Here is a 17,377-nt window from a genome sequence, read left to right as displayed (position 1 = left end):
TTTCAGTGATCGCACTGTGAGGATCTGGAAAGCTCGAAATATAATAGATGGACAGATCTCAGATACAGGAGATGCAAGTGAAGATCTTGCCAGTAATTGAAATTACGGGTGATAAAGGAATACATTGATCAATTTGAGGTGCACTCTATGCAGTTTGCTGCATGTCTATTAGTTAAACACTGATGACTGGAATGGACTGAAAATGTGTGAACTCTTCCACTAGACCTGCTGTCCTTAAAATACGTACTGTATTTAATAACTTCTTGGTAACATGCTTGAGTCTCAACAGTCACGTGTATCTCTATATATTATGGCTGAATTTGTGTGCATATGTAATACTTGCAGTTTAAATTAACTGGAATTCAGTCTTCTCTAATGACCATCTCAAAATAATAACCTGAAATATATAACAAAAGTGCTCTGCTGTATTTCTCTCACAATATGATCAGCTGTTTTGCATTTTAGGGTAACAGGGGAAGGAACGTGTCCCAGGAATAAGCTTTTGATTATGAGAGGCAGTTTGAAGATTTTAAAGGTCACTTACACTGTTGTTAGGAAAGTGGAGTGAATAATAGATGGGAAGAAGCTGTTAACGATACATCTACCTGACATGGCTGTATCCTGCTAACAGCAAACGCCATGATTTGTGTTGATAGTATATAATCTGTGTTGACCAAAGCTGTGCAGCTGTGTATACTCAGTGCTCAGGACTAGAACTCAAATGCTCACAAATGGCTATGTTTTATTTGTGTTTTACCTATGTTCTGCAATGACTAGATGTTCATAATGTCATGATAAATATATCTTAATCTATTTTTCTTATGGATTTGTTTCTATCATCTCACATTTTCTTTTTTTTAAGCAAATTCTTTCCTTTTTATCTAATTTTATATGCTGCTAAATGTATTTTAAATACACTGTTTTGCAAACCTTGACAGTTACTTTGAGAACTGAACCACGTTTATTGGGAAAAGCTATGTAAATAGATGGTTGTATAAAGAAAATATCTCATCTTGTGCCTGTATGACTTTTAAAGCTCTAGGAAGCTGGATATTGAGGGAGGATGTATAATTTACGCAACTGCTCTGAATATTAATTTGTAAATTCTGCAAATTTTGAAATTTTATGTAGATTCAGAAACAGTGTTTGGATATTGAGGTTTTTTGGTTGTTTTGTTTTTATTTTTCAGAAAATATCAGTCTGTAAATTATAGCTTGTGTAGGTAACAAATAAAGATGTGAATGTGAACTGCTTTTTTGCCTTGTCCATCATACTTCCTTATAAAAAATTCACTTCTATTGCAAGGGTATTGAATATAAAAGCCATGGGTTTACACAGTGCAGTAGAGTAGTTTGGTGAGTACTACAGCCCAGATATCCCATTGTATCCTATGTGTGTCTTCTCTTGGCCATTATTTGTGTTTTTATAGTACTTAGGAACCCTAGGGGGATTCCCTCACACTTAGTACAGTACAGACATAAAATGAAGCAGGTGACTCCTGATCCTACGAGATGACACTTCTCTTACCTTATTGCATATGGTCTGTCAAACAAAAAGTACTGATGCCTCTTACTGATCTTGAAGGAATTACTTCCTTCTCTGCTCAGCTTGAAAGGAGATGAAAATACTGCTTGCAATTTATGGTTACCAATGTATTCCAGGTTTTGATAGAAATGGGTCATGAATTATATATATTGTTAAAAAACAATGTATAAATTAGTTAAAATAAGCAGCAGCACTACCACTTAGTGTTTGTCTATCATGCTTCTTAGCTACTCAAAGGGTATACACACAAATTATTTGGGACTATATGACAACCTTGAGCAAATTCCAGTGGAGAGTGGATTTACATGCAAGATTCACATGAGAGGCTTTTTGTGCCTGGTGGAGGATCCCCATTCCCCTTGGCCCAGTAGGTGTTATGCCAAGCTACACAAATGATGCCAACAGCTTGGTGACCCCTGGTTTTGGGGCTGAACACTCATGGCTGTGTGTGCAAGATTCCTGTGAATATTGTGTTTTGCAACTGCAGGACAAAAGCCCTTGCAGACCTGGGAAAAGCTTCCCTCTGTCCAGCTGCTCACCACATGGGGCTGCGTGGCCCTGGCCTGAGCTGCAGATGTTCCTCTCCAGTGATGCCTGGCAATGCATATATTTTGTTTGGGTTATCTCCTGATAGGCACCAATGTTACTTAATGTATTCATAAAAATATTTCGTTTTAATATTTTTTTCTTCCAGAAAGATATTCCATCTAAATCAAGTCTTACAATAGAACAAAGCTTTCACACTTTTGCTCTGAAAGTTCTTGCTGTCAAGTAATTAGAAAAAAACTGTCATTTTGTAAAGGTCACAGTATCATTGTCTTGTTTTAATGGAGAATTCTTTGACTGTTTGTTTTTCTCCAAATTTCATCTGTGCTGTAAACCCATATATGTGACAAAAGTCAATATGAAGTCAGAGAAAGGTGACCACTGGACTCACACTGTCTGAACATGCTTGTGTCAAAAAAAACAAAGGTGGTTTCTGAAAAATTAATTTTCGAAGAAGTCATGGAAAAATCACGTTTTCCTCTCAAAGTTGGTTGGAATTCAGAAGTTGAACAAAGCGTGTGGAAAAATTAGACTGTATCTCACCTTATCTGCTTAGATACAGGCAAGGTCAAGTATTACAAATAATCTCATCAATGATATGAATGCTGAGAACATATTTGCAATGCTTCTGATTGTGTATCAGAACAAGTGCTTATCGTGCCCCTGCCTTGTATAAAAGGCTTCAGATTGCCTGCAGAAGTCCTCCTTCAACCATGGCAAGGATGAGGAGCTTATGTTTCTTGGCTGTTGTGCTCGCAGGTAAGTACACCGCATTATCATTTTGTCCTAGGCTTCAAAAGCAAAATATAAATGTGCTAATGACAGAAGAGCTTTTAAAAGAGATTATTGTTTTCCATGTAAAAGGAGAACAGGCATGGTATTGACTCCACCGGAGGTGACTGTGGGAGGACAGCAGAGCTGACTTGTTTAGAAATATGCCCCAGTCCTACAGTGTACTCAGCACTTGGGCACCAGCATAGTCAAAGGGGAATCAGTGGGATCATTCAGCTCCTGAAAGTTATCTATTACTTTATTTTTTTCTGTAATTTTTACTCCAGCATACAAGAAGTTAATTTGGTCCAGAGCATAATAAAGGGAGAATACATATTATTTTGTTGCTAGAGGATGGAACTTCTGCAGCAAATGCCTTTGAAATGTACAGATGAACCTAAAATGTAAATACTAATACTACTAAATTAAAAATGATGTGATAATACTTCTTTATGTTACTTCCTTATGCCTTAATTTTAATCTAATTTTTCAAAATTAAACTGAAGGTTTTTAAATATCACTGAGGATTATTTTTCACCTGTATCTTTCCACTGCCTTGGTTTAGCTTCTGTTCCCATGGAAATTATCATGGAAAAGCAGCAAGTAGCCATAGCTCTTGCTATATATTCAACTGCTTGTTTGGATTTTGTCTTCTTTGCATGTTTACAGACATGGGCTGTAAATACAGTGAAAATTATGGTTTTTAAAATTATTTTTAAAAGTAGAAAAGGAAAATGGTATCTTCCCACTTGCTGCTATCACATTTGTACTACAATACAAGAAAATCCAGGAACAAGGGATGAACAAGGTTGCAGCCTTATTCAGCTGCTCAGACCTGCAAGTCTTCGTTTTTAAAATTTGCTTGAAAATGTGAACTTTGCATTAATGGGAGAAAAAATGGAAGAAATTTCTTGGCTTCTGCTGGGGGAATGTTTTTTTTTTCCCTTTGAACTAGCTTTTTCATTCACAATATCATTCATAAGAAGTATTCTGAAAGTATTTTACAATACAATTAGTTCATAAAAGTCTCCCACAAGCCTATCCTGTGTAAAATGACACCACATGAATAATCTGCTGTAGTCTGTTCAGTCATACTTTTCTTGATTTCAGCAATGAAAACACTAATGCTGCATTTGACTCTCAATAGAAAACACACCCCAGACCAAAATGAAATGTGATGGGTTAAGTTTATTTTGTGCTCCAAGAAGAAATAATTGCGGGATTGCAGAAGGATGCTCATATTCCTTTTATAGCTTTTTTATCTGATGAATTGTGAGGGGTGAATGCTGGACAGAGAGCAGTCAGCCTGTGGGACCTGACTCTCTGCCCCAGAAAACAGAGGTGGAAACCAATCATACTTGCCCAGTAGCTGGCAAAGGTTAACAGCCAGATAATTCCTGTTGATTCCAGCCTCTAGAAGATGATAATGAGGCACTATGGCAGCGAGCAGTGAGCTCTGCTGAGCAGCCTGGGAGCATCAGACCTGAGTGTCAGATCTTCCTGTGTAAAAAGGGCATGAAAGTTTTCTCAAAAAAAAAGTAGGTGGCACTCCTGCTTTTCTGTGTTCATATCCCCCACTTGGAAATCAACTCTGGCATTCCAGCATGATGACATTCTCTAGCAAAAATCTACTATTTCTTTCTGTAAATTTTCCCAGTATACATAATTACTGCTTGTGCACATCTGCTTGTAGAATTCTTTCTGTGGAGAAGCCCAGACTGCATCAGCAATCATATTTTAGGCTTTCAAGCACACAACAGTCCACATGGTAAAAAAAACCAAACCCAAAAGCAGAGGTATTAGTCATTTTGTAGAAAAGGGCAATTATTGTTCAAGTAGATTTAATCTTGGAATATTGCTGTAATGACTAAAATGACATAAATTAACTTCAGAATAAGTATGCTGCCTGTGATATGCCTGCCCTCTCTGAGAATATTTACTAACAGCAGTTTGTCAGCACAGCAGGGAGCTGGTCTTGTGGTCCCCCTGCTCTTCGGAGGCTCTCAACCAGAGGGCTTGACTTAACAGCTGTAAAAAGGGAAAATTTAGCACCTTACTAACAGGTTTTTTTTCATGATGATTCTGAGAATAAATAATATATGCCTTTTCTTTTACTGCTGGCATCTTCCCTTTACTCATAACCATACCTGTATTAACACAAACTACTAATACTACGTAGATACAGAAAAGAAACCTGATATGAACATATACTCACTACTTTTCTATTTATATCATACAAGTGCATGCTGCTTGTCACATATTTGTATCTCTATTGATAGAAAACATCAGTGTATAACATAAGTATACAGAAAATGTAACATTTTAATATTCATAGCAGTCCTTATTGAAGAATTCCTCCTATTCTGCCAGCCTGCAGCGTTGCTCTCACGCCTCACCAGCAGCTTCATTACGCTGCTATTTAACTTTCTATGAGTATTTCAAGCAAGTCGTGCTTCAGCTGAGCACAGGCAGCTCTGAGTGCAGAATAATACAGACCCACTGCCTCGGCTAGTAAAAGAAAGTGGTTGCTGCTCTTGTTCTGTTATGAGCAGACAGCTGCTCGGCCGTCATCTTAGTCCAAGCTAAGTCCAATGGCTACTAGCCCTAAGATGGAGAGAAAGCACATCCAAAAAAATCCCCAAAACCTGAAGTTGGCAGTGCTGTGGGGTTTTATCGCGGTTCTCTGCTGCTCTGACGGCTTTTCCCGCGTGCAGCCCTAGGCGGGTGCCTTGGCTCGGAGCAGGACGCGCAGTGCCCCGGCGCCGTAGCGGTGCAGAAGCGCATTGACTGCCACCCGCAGCCCGGGGCTTCCCAGGAGGCCTGCGAGGCGCGGGGCTGCATCTGGTGCTCCAGCGATGTGTCCAACGCTCCCTGGTGCTTCTTCCCTGAGGACAGTCCCTACGGCTACACCCGGAGTGGGAACGCCGAGAAGACGGACAAGGGCTGGAGGTGAGTGCGTGTGGCTCCTCGGGCGCTGCAGGCTGGCACTGCCCCACGGCCACCGCTGCCACCCCGGGCACTCTCGCCAAAAACATTCCCCCAGCGGCTCCAATACACGTGGCAAGGAGGGAAAAGGACACCTTTCCCTGTGCATGTGCCATAGAATTGGGGCTTGTGCTCTCACCTCGCCTCAGGTGAGGAAATCAGGTGCAGGCACAGAGTGGTCCCTCCCACCCTGGGAGCTGTGTCCCAGGAAACTACGAGGTCTCCTTTCTTTGGTGGCCTCTATTTTATCCATTAACATCAAGGAGGGCCTAAACTGACCTCAGGGGTTATTTCTCTCAGTTAGGCAATGATTTTTTTTAAAGAGCTGACACAGAGTAGCTGGGTGGTTCTCCTGGCCTGCCCCAGGGTGGTCTCAGACAGTGATCACCCGCGGTGGGCACCAGCATGTGTTTCCACTGCAGAGTCACGCTGAACAAGCGCCAGGCCTTGTCCCTCTTTGGAAATGACATTTCCCCGATCGTCTTGGAAGTGGAGTTCCAGACAAAGGACAGACTCCGGTTCAGGGTGAGTATTTGGGGAGGTGGAATCATTTAACCGAAGCAACACATGCTAAGGAGTGAGCTGACCTGCCCCCTGCTCACCTTGCTTTAGCTCTATGACCCCAACAAACCGCGGTTTGAAGTCCCACTCAAGATCGATGGCCCTGGGGTTACCGCTGAAGAAGCCAACTATGAGGTGGAGTTCTCGGATGATTCCTCTCACTTCACAATCAAGAGGAAAAGCACTGGCACCGTGCTGTGAGTACTATACATGATTCATATTGCTTTCTGTAAAAGTTAGGTGTGATGGGGTGAGCACTCTTTCCTTAAACCCTGTTGCTTGGGTCTGTGGGACAAGGGGTCAAAAGCTGTGGTGTAAATGCAGATTTATGCCTTGTCCCTGAAGGACTTTCATTATCAATAGGGGTATGTGCCTGTATAGCAGACAATTATCTATATGAATGTATAAAAGTTTATTCAGTAAGTCAAAAAACTTCTGAGGCTACAATTTAATGGCTTGGGATGCTGGTAAACTCAACTCATCAAAGCACTGAGCTAAGATTTCTGAAATTTGAGGTGTCAGGAACTAAGCACCAGATCTCCTGACACTCTCCAGCAGGCAGGTCTAGGAAGCTCAAAGCAATGGAGGCTGTAAGCCTCTAATTTACATTGATGTCAGTGGATGGCTCTAGTTTGTCCCTCTGCAAAAATACCATTTGTTTTCTCAAGCTGGTACTCTAAGTTTAACTTCAGCAAAAACTCCTCTCACTAACAAATGTCACCAGCGTCATAATTTCCTTTTTCCTTGGCTTCCATCAACACATCTCTACTGCATAAAGCTACTTAGAAAGAGAATCCCAGTCAAGGTGCATTCCTGCCAGCTGCTTTTGGGAATGCAGCAGTGAGCAATTGAAGGATGGCTTAACATGAGTGATGCAAATAAGACAATACAGCCTCTAGAATGGTCTGCAGATGGAGCCATCATGCTGGGTTTTTAATGAGCTGACCATCCTTTTGAACTACAGTCTCACGGCATCTCTTTATACATGTCACAGTCAATTCTGTAAAGTCTTATTTATGCAGGCTATTTTAAATGAATGTATTATGCATTACTTTGATAACAAAAATAATTTTATTTCTCATTAGACTTAACAGCTCTGTGTAAACAGTGGGCTTTTGTTAAAGGCCCAGTTTTCTTCTTCTTTCTGTAAAGGCTTATTAATTGGAATGCTGATGTAAGGGGTGAATGCATAACAAATGCCTAGCTTATGACCCATTCTCATTCAGCTGTCCTCACCTTCACCAAGACCCCAGGGGTTTAGCCTGGGTGGATCAAACTTGAGATGTCCCAGCTAAGGGAAGGGGCCTGCCATGGAGCAGATGCAGGGTCTGCCAAAGGCACAACTCCAGTGACAGGCAGATGAACACAAGTCGGTCCCCACTGAGCAGGTTTCCAGGAGGGCACATTCAGTGCCCTGTTGTGGGCCTGGGGAAGCCTCCTCCATTCCCCTCCATCTCTTTGTGCACCAAGGCCTGTGCTCAGCAGTGGCAGAGGTGTGGGCTGCAGCAGTGCTGTGCTGCAGAGCCCAGGGAGGCAGAGGGCAGCCTTGGTTTGCAGCACCAGCACAGTGAAGAGCAGTGAAGCTCTGCTCTCCAGCATCCCCGTGGGAAATTGTACACTGCCCCCAGGCAGGTAAAGGAGTGCTCCTGAAACCCAGCCAAGCCCAAAAAGAGGAAATTGTGGGTGAATATAATGCACAAATAATACACTTCTATTCTGCAAGCAATGGTAAGGCTGCTCCCAAAATATTGTCACCAGCAGAGACACAGGATTTTGTGTACAGAAAGGGAAATAGTATGTTCCTTGGAATTCTTGTTTCATGTGAAATGGCACAGCCAGTACTGTAGTCTAAAGGATCCTGTCAGGGAACCATTCCTCTCACAGCTGAATAATATTTATTTTAGTTGTATTCCCTGTGTGAGGAGCAAAAATGCTTTCCCTTCATTTGTTTGCCTGTCCATCCTGTCAGAGTTAGGAAATGTAGGTGCTCAGAGATAGCTCCACAGCCTGTCTTAGAGGGATTTGCAATCTCCTTAGCTACCAAAAGAGCTGTGCAGATGGAATCTTTCAAAACAGGAAAGCAGGTTATATATCCTGGCCTTAAATCTATGGTTCACTGCATTTACTTTACTGGGAAGGATGAGCTCGCAGCAATCAGCATTATAGGAACATTCCCATCAGCGGCTGCACTTGACTGGCTGGGTCCAGGGGTGCACTGGTGGCATCTGGCAGGTTAAGTAGATTTTCATGTTAATTCAACCTGCCCAAAGGCAGGTTTGAATGCTAAAACCCAAATCTTTTCCTTTGGGCTCCCTCCAGAAGTGGGAGCAGCTGCTCCAGGGCACCCAGGCACCAAGCTGCACAGCTGGTGGTGTCTGTGCCTGGGCCAGGTTAGGGCAGGTTGTGTGGGAGAGTGTCCCTGATAAACAGGCAAGTGCCTGACAGCTGGAGGGACTTTAGCCTCCTATTTTAAGATGTGAACAGCCATGGCCTTACTGTCTCAATGAACAGCTGAATCAATTGTTGATTTCCATATGCACACAAACACTGCTCAGAACAGTTGATGTGGGCAAATAAAACCTCTTCAACAGGTGCTGCAGTTGCACTCCCCAGGTGTAGGTGGATAATAACTTGTGTCTGCACCAAACAAGGTCCGGGTTCTCTCCTGGACCTTTTAAATATCTCTGAGGAAAACTTTCCCATAGTAAAGCACTCCCAGATCCTCAGAAATCTGCTTTTCCTTTTGCTTCTTATCCCTTGTTAGCAGAGCCATGCTGTTGGATGACCTACCCCCCAAGAAAGCCTTAATTCCCTCATGATGTCCAGCATGCTCTGGCACAGCTGACAGTCCACCTGGGAAGGAAGCAGCCTCTCCCATGCAGAAACACAGTGTAGGTTTGGGTTGCTGTTTCAAAGCCCACACCTGTATTTCCCTAGCCTCCTTTCCGAGCTGCAGTCTGTCCTGCCATCCGTGTCTTTGTGCTGGGAAGCAATGGGGTATCAGGCTCCTGGCTGTCTGCTTGATAGAAAACCCCATCCCCACTCTGGCACTCCTGTGCACAAAGCCTCCTCCTTGTGAGGAATGATTTCATTCCACTTGGAAATGCTGCAGGGGAGAGGCAGAGGAGGCTTTGAGTGTGCTTTACGGGCGTTTCTCATGTTCGCTGCATGCAGGGAGACGTAGCTGAGGGCAGGACAAACTCAGGGTCCATCTAATCACAGTAACAGGGGAAAGGAATAAACTGTGTGAGGGGAGAGACATTAACAGCTGATTGCAAACCTCAAGCACAGCCAGGAGCAAGAATAAAAGGCCAAGTCCTGCTACATTTTCAGTTTGCTCCAAGCTCATCAGTTGACAGCTGCTGCCTTGCCTGCATGGGGCGAAAATTAGACAGAGTCATGTAGGGAGATGATCCAGGCGCTGCTGGGGGCTGCTGGGACCAGGAGCTCTTGGGCTGCCTCCCTTTGACATCCCAGTAATGCCTCTTGGCTTATTCATTCTTACTTTTCTCCTTCTCATCCACTGCTGTCCTGTTCTCTGTCCCATCCCATCCTGCCTCCTTCTGCTCTGCTTTTCTCCCTCTCCAATGCTCCTGCTGTTTTGCCACTAGCCAGGGAAGGTCCTTTTCTGTGCTAGTAGCTATCCAAAGCCATGGGGGTAAAGAGGTACCACGACCACACATTCACTAGGGAGATGCCAAGGGGATCAGATGAGACACAGAAAAGCTTCTGCTCCTATCCAGACGTCAGGTTTTTCTGTTTTCCACAAGAAAACTAGACACCTGCATCTGATTTAAGGCTGCAAATCACAGTACTGAACCATGAGGAACAGGGACTAGTGCATGAATCTCCTGCCCCAAGGGAGAAGCTCCCAAACTACCATCGTTGTTGGGCAGTGGAGACTGCAGAGAACCTTTTACTCCCGTCGTGCTTGAAAAATAACTGTTTCAGCAAAATTGGTGTGGTCAGTGGAAAAACGTTTTGTCAAGAGATTTGCTTTAGTTTAGTAAATCCTTGCTTAGGATATCCTGGTTGATCTTGCAGCTCTAATGGGAAACTGTCCTATTGTTGGCCAGGGCCCTACATTGGTAAAAACAGGAGAGAAAATAGTGTGTTGTAATAAGGCAGGTGAGCAAGCTAAACAGCCTGTGAGTTTTGTGGCACATACACTCAGGCTAAGCGCTGTTCTCCTTGCTGCTTCTCCCACACTAACAACAGCAACCACTGGAGGAGGTAGTATCAACTGAGAGCAGGAAGGCTCCAAGAAAGTGTAGATTTTCTCAAGAACAGAGAGCGAAAGGCTGGGAAGTGATAAATAACAAACACATGCTTGTTTTGCAGTGTGTGATTACTCTGTGGGACTCATTGCCCCAGGGCAGCACTGACACAGGAGGCCTAGCAGGATACACGTTCAGGCATAATAAAAAAATCATCTGTGGGAAAATAAAACCCCCAAATACTTTTGTCTCCATGCTTCACAACGTCAGTTAATTCTGTGAAAACAGCCAGAAACTTCCTCCATAAGCAGATTATTGCAAGACTGGCTCTGAGTGACATCTTATGCCTTCCTTTGTGATATCTGGCCTGGGCCATTGCTGGAGACAGGCTGCAGAGGGATGGACTACTGATTTGATTCTCCACTTTAATATCCTGACTTTTCCTTCATGATGTCACACAAATAATGGAAGGCAGAACATTTTTTTTTACAAGCCAGATAAGGCCTACTTTCTATTAAGCATTTCGAATACCTTGTTTGCTATTGCACTTGGGAATATACTGTACAAATAACCAAAGGGTAATCAAGATTTTTCCTAATTTCCAAAAAGGCTGCTGTAGAGTTCAGCTGCCTTTTTTTTATTTTTAGCACAGACACCACTTACCACGAAGGTGTTTTTACCTAGGAAAGGCTATTAGAATGATTTATAACGCTATTGTCATAACTGCAGTTTTGCTGAAAGCAAGGGGAGGAAATTGTATGCATCATGGGTAGAATGGGTTTGTTCCTAGTTTGTAAGAGCCATTATTTTAATCTTCTAATCATTAAGATTTCTGTTACCTAGGCGAGAAATATTGTAGGTATATCACTTACCCATTTTTCATGCAAAAATGAAGCATTGTCTATCCAGTGAGTTATAGGACGTTTCCTGATATCACAACAATGAATACAGTAGAAGTAGAGCAGAAATGTGTCAATGACTGTAAATATACTCTGCACTTCTTTTTCTTTTATAAATGTCATGTTTGTGGAAAATTTCTTGATCACTCCTCCTGATTTTCTCCACCTACTTGACAAATCACCTTTAAAGTAAGATAAACATATAAAAATTCAGTCTTGGTGGACCTTCTGCACTCCAGTGGTGTCCCAAGACTTACAGCTAATAAGGAATACAACTGTTGTGAAACAGTGTAATGGTTTAACCCCAGCCAACAGCCAAGCACCACACAGTTGCTTGCCCAATCCTACCTGAAAGATGGAGAGTATTGGAAGGGTAAAAGTGAGAAAACTCATGGGTTGAGACAGGAACAGTTTAATAACAGAAAAAAAAGTAGTAGTAGTAGAAGTAATAATAGTAATAATAATAATAATAATAATAATAATAATAATAATAATACAATGTAATTAAAAGGAAAATAACAGAAAGAAAAGAAAGAAAAGTACAACCCAAGAAAGAAAAGTGGTGCAAATGACAACAATTACTCACTACCATCTGACTGATGCCTTCCAGTCCCTGAGCAGCAGTCCCCCAGCCAACCTTCCTGCTAGTTTTAATGCTCAGCATGAAGCCATATAATATGGGATACCCCTTGAGGCCAACTATCCCAGCTGTGTCCCCTCCCTGCTACTTGTGCACTCCCAGCCTCCTTGCTGATGGGGCAGTGTAAGGAGCAGCAAAGCCCTGTTGTGCTCTGTTAAGAACTGCTCAGCAGTAACTAAAACGTCTCTGAATTATCAACAGCTTCCAGCGCAAATCCAAAACATCACTCCATACCAGCTACTGTGAAGAAGGTTAACTCCAGCCAAAACCAGCAGTCAGTGGAAGTATTTTTAGCAATCTGAGATCTGGACTCCTTAGGTGATGCTCCTCAGCAGCTCAAGTGTGTTGAGTCAATCAGTATATTTGAGGTTCATTTGAAAATAGGGTGTGTACTCCTCATTCCCTAAGGTGCTTTAAGCACTTTATGGGCAGCCTGTGCATACTGTGGTAGACCAGGCCCTCTGGAAGGGTGCACCCAAGCTTTGCCAGGAGACTTAGACCCCCTTTTTGGATAGCTGTGGGAAGTTACAACTAAATTTGCACACAGATAATATACAGGGTGGTCTGGAGGCCAAGAAAAGCAGATGTTATAGAGGACGTTTTCTCCAAGTGACTGAGTGGACCAGTTGTTTACAACTTCAGTTAATGATCTCAGTTCTCCAGGATTCCTTGCAACAGGAAGGAAAAAAAAAAAAGAGCAAATATCTCCCAACTTAAAATTATTTTCAAATGTCCAGATAATGCACGATGCCTGTCCTAATGATGTATCATATCTGTGTCCCAAGTCTCCTAATTCTGGAGGTTTTGTAAGACCACCTTTAGAAGTGCCACCAGCTGGTTGCTCACGGCAGATGAATCAGTGCTTTGGGCCATTGCACACACTGCAGTCATTGGCCTACAATAAACCTCAACAGAGTGGTTGTTCAGAGAGGTAAATCATCAGGTCCAGTTTGTATTACAAAGGACTGATGATTGCACTCCTGAAAACCATCTTGTACAGCCTTTTAGTCATCCCCCTCAAACATTGTGACAATGTTAGTCATGAACTACACCTTCAACATGAGCAGGATGTTTTATCTATCTGCCCACTCACCTTCCTTTAATACTACCTCCTTGGTCCACTCTAGTTATGTTTCATCCTGATAGCCAGTGGCTTGACTGCTGGGTGTGAGACTAGTTCCCTTGCTGGCCAAAAGTGTTAATTTTTACAGAGACCTTTTCAATCTGAGTCATTCTTTTTTTTTCTTGATAAGAGGTTAAAAATTAGAGAGGTTTACTCTTTAGTATAGTGCACCATGTATGGAAGAAAAGAGCAGCTGTTATCAATCAGACTCCTTGGACAGGTGATAGCTGATTGTTCAAAGACAAATGGCCAGGCAGATGTGTGGGGAGGCTGGTTTGTATTTCCATAGGCAGGAGTGTTCCTACCACAGACACACTAACAGCTTAAGACTTTCAGCAGTAAATGTGACTGCAGCTATTACCTCTTGTGCAAAAAAGAAGGGTTCTTATCCTCACAGACTTTGCCTTGTCTAACTTCTAGCAGGGGTTGCATTTTTGACAGTGAGCAACTGTTCAGCTTCAGCTGTGTTTTTACATTTTTTAGACCCCTTCTGTTATCCATCACAGTGGTTTTATGGTTCATAGGACTCTTGGAGGAGAACCATGCAAATTCCTGCAAACATGATGTAATTTTGTGCTCCGTCCTGTTTTGTTCCTTCTATCTGCTTTAAACCAGCAGGAAGGAAGGTGGGAGAAATATGACCTTTTCTTTTATTGTGTACAAGGGTTTAAGGAATGGGTTTTTTTTATTTTTTGTTTTTCATTTAAATGATTGTTCCTTGCCAACACCACATGAGCAAACACATAAAGTAGCACAACAGCTACCACAGTGTGCTGGAGAGCACAAGGACTCAGGAAGTTGCTTGGGGGTGAAGGCAGAGAATAGTGCCAGGGGAAAACCTGCTCATGCTTTCCTTCAGATGGAGATGACATAATGATGCCCAGAAAAAAAAAAGAGAGTCATTACTAGTCTTTTTATGTCATGGTTAATGCTATATTTAGCACATAGCTATGCTGGCATGTGGAGGTCTAGAGAAAGACAAGGCTGATGGGGAGCTGTGCTGGTGGGGTGGCAGCCCCCAGGGAGCTGAGCCATGGAGGGATGCAGAGCAGGGCACTGTTATGGCAATGTCATGCAGAGGTAGAGTTGCCTGAAGGAATGCATGAGTCATAAACCAGTTTCTCCACAACGTGTAAAGATATGGTGGGGCAGAGGGCTTGTTCCTAGGGTTGTCATTTGCACCACCCCAGTGACCTTCCTGGTCAGGGAGGGGACTTGCTGAGCTGAAGTAATACTTTAATGAAGTAATACTTTAATACCATGGTAACACTAAGAGTTGTCATGATGGGAAATGTCCATGCTATAATGTGGGTACCACAAATGTACAAAGCCTCATGTCCTCTGAACAGGCATCATGGGGAGAGCTCAATGACTTAGGACAGATCCTTAAACTTTTTCGAAAACATTTCCCCTCTGGCATAATTTGAGATTTTCTTAACCCTGTGGTCTGCTCAGAGCAGTGACCCTTCTTGTCTTGGCACAGAGCAGAGCTGTGTGACAGTTTTCCTTTGGGCAGGAATACAGCTCCAGAGCCCATCCCTATTCCTGCACAGCAACTGCTTCTTGCAGAAAGGCCTCTATTTGTCAAGGACTGGATCTAAGTCTCAGGGATATTTTGCATGCATAACCCTCCTAAAAGAAAATAATTTTATTCAGTACTGCATGTAGGTGGAGATGATAGAAAGGAGGAAGGGAGATGTTCCTGCTGGCAAAAAAAACCAAATCGAGTTATATACAAATTCTTACTTCTTCTGCTTGTAAGAAAGGACAAATAAACTTTAAAAAAAACACAGAGATCCTTTAGTACCTGTGTGTGACTTTGGATTTGTCTAGGAAAATTTGGGGATAGTTTGTGCCTGAGTCTTGCTTGGAGAGGCAAGGTAGTGCCTTAAGCATCCATTCTTGCAGCCTCATGGGGAGAGCCCGCCAGTGTGGTGGGAGCAGTGGTGCCCTCCCAGTCCTCCCAGCAGCAGGGACATGTCCCCAGGCAGGGGTGCTGGTGGCACAGGTGGCAGGCCACTCACCAGAGTGCTCTCCTCATGAAGGTAGAGCTGCTCCCCACCAACACAACCCGTCTCCCATTTCTTTGATTTACCAGTCAATTTGATCAACCATTTAATTTTGTCAAAATCATTGACAGAAGAACATTAAAAGGAGAATTATGCCACTTCTGTGCTCTATGGCTTGGGCTCATTTATTTTAATTAGCTGTAACAAATTCATGGTTAAACAAGGCTCGAGAGGGTGCTATCTAAATGAGCTACTCATGGCATACACATGACCATTAACAAAACACTTCTCCACAGCTTGACTGTGTTCTCCCCCATCTAACTTGCAGCTCATTATAGCTCTAGAGATAGGAAACAGAATGTAGCACCTAATTAAAATGTAAGCCTGTGTCCACAGATGATTGAATAGAAATAAATGCATTAAGCTGGTGAGAGAAGCAGGAGAGAGTCATCACAATAAAAACATCTTGTTCAAGTGGAGTCTGGAGAAAACTATACCTCTATTTTAAGGTGCCTGCATGAAGTTGGGAGTATTTGAGTCCTGATACAGCAAATCATTAAAAAAAGCTGATAAAATGTCTGTTGTTCTCATTAAGTATTCTGAAATCCACTGTGTAATAACAATTTTTAGCCTTTCACATTGGTTGTCATAGAAATAGCATAAGCAACCACTTATTTTGATAATAAATTTATAGTCTGTCTTCTGTTGTTTTAGTTGCTCTTTTCAAAAATTATATTGATGCATTTTTTTTGCATAAGTAGATGAGATATCTTCAACCATCGCAAGATGAATTTAACATGCTAGGTTAAACACTTTGGACGCATGCATAGAATTTAATGAATTTTTAATAGTGTTATTCTCCAAAATATATAAAAAGTATAAAAAGCCAGACATGAACTTAAAAGAATACCTTCCAAAGAGAAACAAGCTAATCCTGTCTCCCTCTGTTTGTCACAGGTGGGACAGTCCTCTGGTTGATCTGTTTTTTGCCAATCAGTTCCTTGAGATCACCACCACTGTGCCATCCACTTCTGTGTATGGGTTTGGTGAACATGAGCACCCGACCTTCAAGCACAACATGGACTTCGTTACCTATGGCATGTACGCCAGGGACCAGGCGCCAACGGTATGCAACACTTCGTCCTAGTTTGTGTCACCAAAAGGGGGTGGCAAACATGGAGTGTCACAAGCTTCGCAGGTATCATCAGTTTTAATTAAAGACTAAGCCATGAATTGTTTTGAGGGAACTTTGAAACATTTTATCAGAGCCTTTCTCACAGTGCAGTTTTCAGGAAAAAGTATATTGTGTGCCAAGATCCTGGTTCAGGAGAGCTTTGCATTTCATGCTTCGATCAATCCCTGTTCATCCAAACAAGCTGGACTTCAGCAGGACTCGTTAGATATTTGGCCGAACTGGAGTCAGTGGTTGATGAGTCTGTTTTAACTAGAAAAGTGATTCTTACTCATGTAATTTCGAAGGGTTTAGCAGAATATCAAAGGTTTAACTGGGAAAGACTGAAAAATTCCATTGTGATAAGGCAGAAAAATGTAACTCTTTTCTGTCAATTTGACTTCACACCAATTTAGATGAAAAAATCCCCAACCTTTCAAAATAAGTCTCTAACTATAAATGAATTTACTTCCTTGTCTGTGCATATGTATCTACCTGACAAAAGCTCTGAAAAATAGCAAAGTCAGTCATACTTCATGTGCTATTTATGTTTCAGTCATTTGCCAACCTCTATGGAGTTCACCCTTTCTACATGTGCGTAGAACCAGATTCCAATGCCCACGGTGTTCTCCTTCTGAACTCCAATGCACAAGGTAAAAAGATATATGGATTCCCTATATGGACTGCATATAGAAATATGATGGATTAGTAAGTATAAATTACTGTTTCACTGACTGCTTTTTCAATGTGGTACAAATATGAGTGACTGTGCGGCTAACTAAGCTTCCAGGACTAATAGATTTTTCTAAGATTTGTCAAAGGGATTTCAGTAAAATTAATTTTTAACAAGGAATTTGGGCATTTTTAGGCATTTTCAGGGAAAATACATTCTTAGCTTTTTTATGAAAAT

The 17,377-nt window shown here is 42.2% G+C and overlaps 2 protein-coding genes across 11 annotated transcripts in view; both read left to right on the top strand.

The window, feature by feature from the left end:
* KIF21A (kinesin family member 21A) overlaps positions 1 to 1,248 on the top strand; it is an 86,314-nt gene extending 85,066 nt beyond the window's left edge. For all 9 annotated transcript variants that reach the window (XM_053943433.1, XM_053943432.1, XM_053943436.1 and 6 more), the window contains one exon: positions 7 to 1,248. In XM_053943433.1, the coding sequence (XP_053799408.1) occupies positions 7 to 100 (94 nt within the window). In that variant the 3' untranslated portion in view covers positions 101 to 1,248. The remainder of the gene's footprint in view (positions 1 to 6) is intronic.
* Positions 1,249 to 2,802: 1,554 nt separating this feature from the next.
* Positions 2,803 to 17,377, top strand: part of LOC128788418 (sucrase-isomaltase, intestinal-like) — a 59,669-nt gene continuing 45,094 nt past the window's right edge. For both annotated transcript variants that reach the window (XM_053943438.1, XM_053943439.1), the window contains exons 1-6: positions 2,803 to 2,850; positions 5,577 to 5,811; positions 6,270 to 6,372; positions 6,460 to 6,605; positions 16,254 to 16,422; positions 17,024 to 17,120. In XM_053943438.1, the coding sequence (XP_053799413.1) occupies positions 2,805 to 2,850; positions 5,577 to 5,811; positions 6,270 to 6,372; positions 6,460 to 6,605; positions 16,254 to 16,422; positions 17,024 to 17,120 (796 nt within the window). In that variant the 5' untranslated portion in view covers positions 2,803 to 2,804. The remainder of the gene's footprint in view (positions 2,851 to 5,576; positions 5,812 to 6,269; positions 6,373 to 6,459; positions 6,606 to 16,253; positions 16,423 to 17,023; positions 17,121 to 17,377) is intronic.

Source organism: Vidua chalybeata, chromosome 5, assembly GCF_026979565.1.
Source record: "Vidua chalybeata isolate OUT-0048 chromosome 5, bVidCha1 merged haplotype, whole genome shotgun sequence".
Taxonomy (NCBI): Eukaryota; Metazoa; Chordata; class Aves; order Passeriformes; family Viduidae; genus Vidua; species Vidua chalybeata.
The sequence above is the reverse complement of the archived record's forward strand: the minus strand, read 5'-3'. Positions and strand labels throughout refer to the sequence as shown.